The sequence below is a fragment of the Bos grunniens genome, chromosome 22, assembly GCF_055505025.1.
Source record: "Bos grunniens cultivar Pamir isolate PY7600 chromosome 22, Bosgru_T2T1.0, whole genome shotgun sequence".
In the NCBI taxonomy this organism is placed as follows: domain Eukaryota; kingdom Metazoa; phylum Chordata; class Mammalia; order Artiodactyla; family Bovidae; genus Bos; species Bos grunniens.
Window position 1 is genome coordinate 59,379,739 of NC_141186.1, and position 6,000 is coordinate 59,385,738.

General features: G+C 48.4%; 1 protein-coding gene across 2 annotated transcripts in view; it reads right to left on the reverse strand.

Moving 5' to 3' along the window:
• Positions 1–5,570, reverse strand: part of CFAP92 (cilia and flagella associated protein 92 (putative)) — a 35,611-nt gene extending 30,041 nt beyond the window's left edge. Inside the window, exons 1-2 of one of the 2 annotated variants that reach the window (XM_086368780.1) lie at positions 5,378–5,554; positions 4,576–4,858 (exon numbers count right to left, since the gene is read on the reverse strand). In XM_086368780.1, coding sequence (XP_086224906.1) covers positions 4,576–4,837 — 262 coding nt within the window. In that variant the 5' untranslated portion in view covers positions 4,838–4,858; positions 5,378–5,554. Of the gene's footprint in view, positions 1–4,575 lie in introns of both variants that reach the window. The other variant, XM_086368781.1, reaches the window with a different exon arrangement.
• Positions 5,571–6,000: the final 430 nt, after the last annotated feature.

The window sequence follows — 6,000 nt, forward strand, 5'->3', positions numbered from 1 at the left end:
GAGATAGTCAAGGACAGGGAAGCCTGGCATGATGCAGTCTGTGGGGTCGCAAAGAGTCAGACACAACTGAGCGACTGAACAACAATCCAAAAAATATAAACACACATCTTAAACCCAGCAATTCCACTTCTTGAGATTCAGGCTACACAAGGATCCACACATAAGCCCAGAAATGTCCACACAACAATGTCTGCTGAATAATTGGAGACAACTTACATGTTCACCAACACGGGGCAGGGTAAATTAGACACACGGGATGGACCGCTACAGCACACAGGTGTTTAAAACCAACACCGACAAAGCAAACCAAGTCTGCGACTATCCGATAAGACATCTGAGATATACCATCAAAGTTTTAAGAAGCAAGTTGTAAAATAGGATACGTAGGGTCTCATTTTTCTAAAACAAACAACTTGAATAAACATTCATGGATAAGTTCATAAATATTCAGGTATTTAAGGAAAAAACATTGAAGCTGGAATTTTATACCTAACCAAAGAGATAGGTTCTTCAAAGATACTGATGCTGTAAAAATACTTTCAGGTAAGGTCTCTTTAAGTGGAGCTGCACAGCGATCTATTTTATAAACGCCTTTGGAGAAAGGGCCAAAATAAGAAAAACAAGTCTAAGAGAGCCTGCAAGAGATGTGAGGTTGAAGGTGATCAAATAACCACCAGTATTCTTTGGGGCGGTGTTTGCAGGTACCTTTTGCATGTTTGCATGGTATCAACAGACCATTATACACACACATACCATTATACATAAAGGAGGTCACACCCAGTGACAAACAGTTCAATTTCCAAGAAAAGGTAGGTCAGTTTTGAACATGGTGTACATCTAAGCAAACAGTTTACAGAACATCTGAAGCAGTCGTCAGCAGAACTACAAGGCGATGCTGAATTAATCACCACGGGCGGAGATTTCAAGCAGGACAACAAAAAAGACATGTCAGAAAATGGAGAACCGTGTGATGTGCTGAGGAATGAACCTGCCTCAGTGGCAAGAGGCCGTGCTCCACACACTTCAGATGCGACGGAAGAGGCTGAAGACCACGCAGATAGAGGGACGGACCACGTGCGACTGGATGGGGGAGCCACCACCCAAAGCAAACTACAGACTCCACACGCTCCCTTTCACATCGTCAGTGGCACCCTTCACATACCCAGAACAAAAAAAAGGTTAAATTTGAACGGAAATGCAAAAGACCCTGAATACCCAAAGTATTACTGAGAAAGAGGAATGGAGCTGGAGGACTCTGGCTTCCTGACTCCAGGCTACACTACAGAGCTATAGTGATCAAAGCACTATGGTACAAATACAGATCAATGGAACAAAATAGAGTATCCAGAGACGAACCTCACGCACCTGTGGTCACCTAATAAACAACAGAGGAGGAGAGAATATAACAATGGAGAAAAGACCGCCTCTTCAATAAGTGGTGCCAGGAGACTGCACAGCTGCACACAAAAGGATGAAATGAAAACATTTTCTGACACCATACACAAAAACACACTCAGAGGGATTAAAGATCTACATTTAAGACCGGGTAAAATTCCTAGAGAAAAACATAGGCAGAACACTCTCTGACATAAATTGCAGTAATATTTTTGGGGCTCCGTCTCCTAGATTGATGGAAATAAAAAGAAACCTAAACAAATGGAATCTAATTCAACTTAAAGGCTTTTGCACAGCAAAGGAAACCACAGACAGAAGGAAAAGACAACCTTTCCTGGGAGAAAATATTTGCAAACGATTCTACTAACACGGAATTAATTTCAAAAACATACAAACAGCTCATACAGCTTAATATCAAAACAAGAAAAACCCAATCAAAACATGGGCAGAAGACACAGACATTTCTCCAAGACACAGAGATGGCCAAGAGGCCCGTGGGAAGTGCTCCGTGTGTCACAACCACCAGTGAAATGGAAAAGCAAAGTACAAAGCGGTGTCACCTCACACTTGAGAGGGTAACAGGCAGGGAGGCCAGGGGTCTCCAAGCGGAGGAAACAGCCTGCAAGCGTCAGACGTTGTTATCTCTCGCAAGCGGCAGGAGGAAACAAACTAGCGATACTTTTTCCTTCTCTATACAAATTTAAAAGGAGGTTTCTCTTAAAATACTGTGTTGCCATGATGACACCTGGTTTCACCCGAAGTTAACTATTCTCAAACCTAGAGATAACCAGTGCATTTGTCTTATGGAAATGTTTGTCTTAAGCTATGCTAATGTATTATGCATTTACCCCAAACTCTGTCTTCAAGTCGGTTCCGCCTCTTGGCTCAGAACCTACTTGACAAACCAGTATATTATACTCAGATATTGTTCCCCTAATCTAGGTAAACGAAACTATTTGTATGGTGATCTGCCCTTCTTCAAGATTCAAGTTAATCATTTTATGGCCCAGAATGAACCATTTGGTGCCAAGATTATCCCAAAATGCATCTTATGGGTGAGGGGCCTGGTGCCATTCTGAGTTTTAAGACATTCCTTTCTTTTATAAACACACTGCTAGTGACTATATAACATCCAGCTGAAGACTAGCAGGGGGGTACTCTTTCTGCCCCCTTCTGATGCCTATGTTAGAAGCTTTCTCTATCTCTTTGATACTTTAATAAAACTTTATTACACAAAAGCTCTGAGTGATCAAGCCTTGTCTCTGGCCCCGGATTGAATTCTTCTCCTCTGGGGGCCAAGAATCCTGGCGTCTTTGCGTGATTCGACAACAACCTTTCACACCGATCAGAATGGCCATCATTAAAAATCTACAAGTAGATTTTGATCCAATACATCTGAGAATCTGCATTTAAACCCAGAATTAGGGGATTCACAATCAGCTTATGGGGGTGGGGAGTGCCTTAATCTCTTCTTTATCTGCAGAAAGCATAAATAACATCACCAGCCACTACAACAAAGCTGGTGGGGGTGATGGAATTCCAGCTGATATTTCACATCCTAAAAGATGACGCTGTGAAAGTGCTGCACTCACTATGCCAGCAAATTTGGAAAACTCAGCAGTGGCCACAGGACTGGAAAAGTTCAGTTTTCATTCCAATCCCAAAGAAGGCAATGCCAAAGAATGTTCAAACTACCGCACAACTGCACTCATCTCACATGCTACCAAAGTAATGCTCAAAATTCTCCAAGCCAGGCTTCAACAGTACGTGAACCGTGAACTTACAGATGTGAGGGCTGGATTTAGAAAAGGCAGAGGAACCAGAGATCAAATTGCCAACATCCGCTGGATCATGGGAAAAGCAAGAGTGTTCCAGAAAAACATCTACTTCTGCTTTCTTAACATCACCAAATCCTTTGACTGTGTGGATCACCACAAACTGTAGAAAATTCTTCAAGAGATGGGAATACCAGACCACTTTACCTGCTTCCTGAGAAATCTGTGTGCAGGTCAAGAAGCAACAGTTAGAACGGGACATGGAACAACAGACGGGTTCCAAATAGGAAAAGGAGTACGTCAAGGCTGTATGTTGTCACTCTGCTTATTTAACTTCTATGCAGAGTACATCATGTGAAATGCTGGGCTGGATGAAGCACAAGCTGGAATCAAGATTGCCAGGAGAAATATCAATAACCTCAGATATGCAGATGACATCACCCTTATGGCAGAAAGTGAAGAGGAACTAAAAGGCCTCTTGATGAAAGTGAAAGAAGAGAGTGAAAAAGTTGGCTTAAAACTCAACATTCAGAAAACGAAGATCACGGCATCCGGTCCCATCACCTCATGGGAGATAGATGGAAAAACAAAGGAAACAGTTAAACAGACTTTATTTTTGGCTCCAAAATCACTGCAGATGGTGACTGGAGCCATGAAATTAAAAGACGCTTGCTCTTTGGAAGGAAAGACCAACCTAGACAGCATATTAAAAAGCAGAGACATTACTTTGCCAACAAAGGTCCATCTGGTCAAAGTTATGGTTTTTCCAGTAGTCATGTATGGATGTGAGAGTTGGACCCTAAAGAAAACTGAGCACCGAAGAATTGATACTTTTGAACTGTGGTGTTGGAGAAGACTCTTGAGAGTCCCTTGGACTGCAAGGAGATCCAACCAGTCCATCCTACAGGAGATCAGTCCTGAATATTCACTGGAAGGACTGATGGTGAAGCTGAAACTCCAATCCTTTGGCCACCTGATGCGAAAAACTGACTCACTGGAAAAGACCCTGATGCTGGGAAAGACTGAAGGCAGGAGGAGAAGGGGACAACAGAGGATGAGACGGTTGGACGGCATCACTGACTCAATGGACATAAGTTTGAGTGAACTCCGGGGATGGTGATGGACAGGGAGGCCTGGCGTGCTGCAGTCCCTGGGGTCGCAAAGAGTCGGACACAACTGAGCGACTGAACTGACTGACCGCACTGAGCCTCCTGGGACTTTGAGAGGATTGAGTCTGTGACACCACTCCCTGCCTGGCCCACAGTGGGCCCTAACAGGACGGTTTCTCTCTGGACCTCTGGTCCTGGCATCGGCCACCCCACTTAGGGGAGCCTCAAACTCGCGGCAAAGGTCAGTGGTGCACCCCTCCCCGCAGAGCGTGTTGGAATTCGGCCCTATCGCTCACCTGAAGTCAGCGGGAAGGCCAGAGAGATGATGAACTTGCAGGGGACCACGTGGGGCATGTCGGAGGTGAAGGCGCTGGCGGGCCTTTCTGGGGACTCGCTGCTGCACCGGTGGTCTGAGTCCGACTCCTGGGCCCAGGCCCTGTCCTTCAGGTACTCGTCGGCTTCACACTCGCTCCCCGACTGGTGAAAGCTGCCCATGGAGGACGCGGGGCCCATGCTGGCCTGGTCCTCATCCTCCCACTCCCAGGCCTGCAGCGACATGCTGCAGGGAGGCCCAGGCGGCTGCAAGGAAAGGGAGGCGCTGCGGCCACCCCAGGGCTCCTGAAGGGAAGCTGAGATCCCGCAGGGGACCCACCCTCCTCCTCGAGTGCCCTGCTCCGTCCCCAGCGACCAGCCAAGGCCTCGGACACTGCCGGCCACGCAGAGAGAACCCAGTCAAGACTGGAGGAAACACAGAAAATGGTGCCGTCAGTAATCACGATACACAGCCGGTTCCTCCAACTGGCGGCCCGCCTTCCCACTCCTAGGTGTGGCTCCTTTCACCAGCGTCCATCGGGGGCCTGAGTCCCATTCCCCAGGAAGCGCAAGGAGGGGTAGGAAGGAAGCCCCTTCTGCTCCCGCAGAGCCAGTCTCGGGTTAGCTGTACCCAAGCCCAGTGTGAGCTTGTCATCCGGGGACAGCACGCTGACACCAAGGGGGGCCAGGACCGTCCAGGCCAGATCCGCCCGGGGCCACCGGAAAACGCTGAGGGGCTTGCCCAGATGCACGGGGGGCCGGGTGGGTGGGGTGTGTAGGGGGTACCTGCGGCACCTGCTTGGAGACACGCTGGGCAGTCACGTGGGCTCGGACCACAACGTCGGTCAGCTTCCACAGCCGACTCGGCTAGAAGGCTACTAGGACGCAGTCTGTGCGCCCTGCCGGTAGGGAGGCCCGAGGACCCGCCTCCTAACTAAGTTTGACGGTTGCTAGGAGACGCACGTGGCCCCGGGGCGGCGCTCCCCTCTTGGGGGCGGGGCTATCCTGGGGGCGGGGCTCCCCGCTTCAGCAGCTGCACAGCCGCCTGGGCGAGATTCCTCAGCTCAGTTCAGTGCAGTTCAGTCGCTCAGTCGTGTCCGACTCTTTGCAACCCTATGGACTGCAGCACGCCAGGCCTCCCTGTCCATCACCAACTCCCGGAGCTTACTCAAACTCATGTCCACTGAGTCGGTGATGCCATCCAACCATCTCATCCTCTGTCGTCCCCTTCTCCTCCTGCCTCCAATCTTTCCCACCATCAGGGTCTTTTCCAATGAGTCGGTTCTTCGCATCGGGTGGCCAAAGTATTGGAGTTTCAGCTTCAGCATCAGTCCTTCCAGTGAATATTCAGGACTGATTTCCTTTAGGATGGACTGGCTCGATCTCCTTGCAGTCCAAGGGACTCTCAA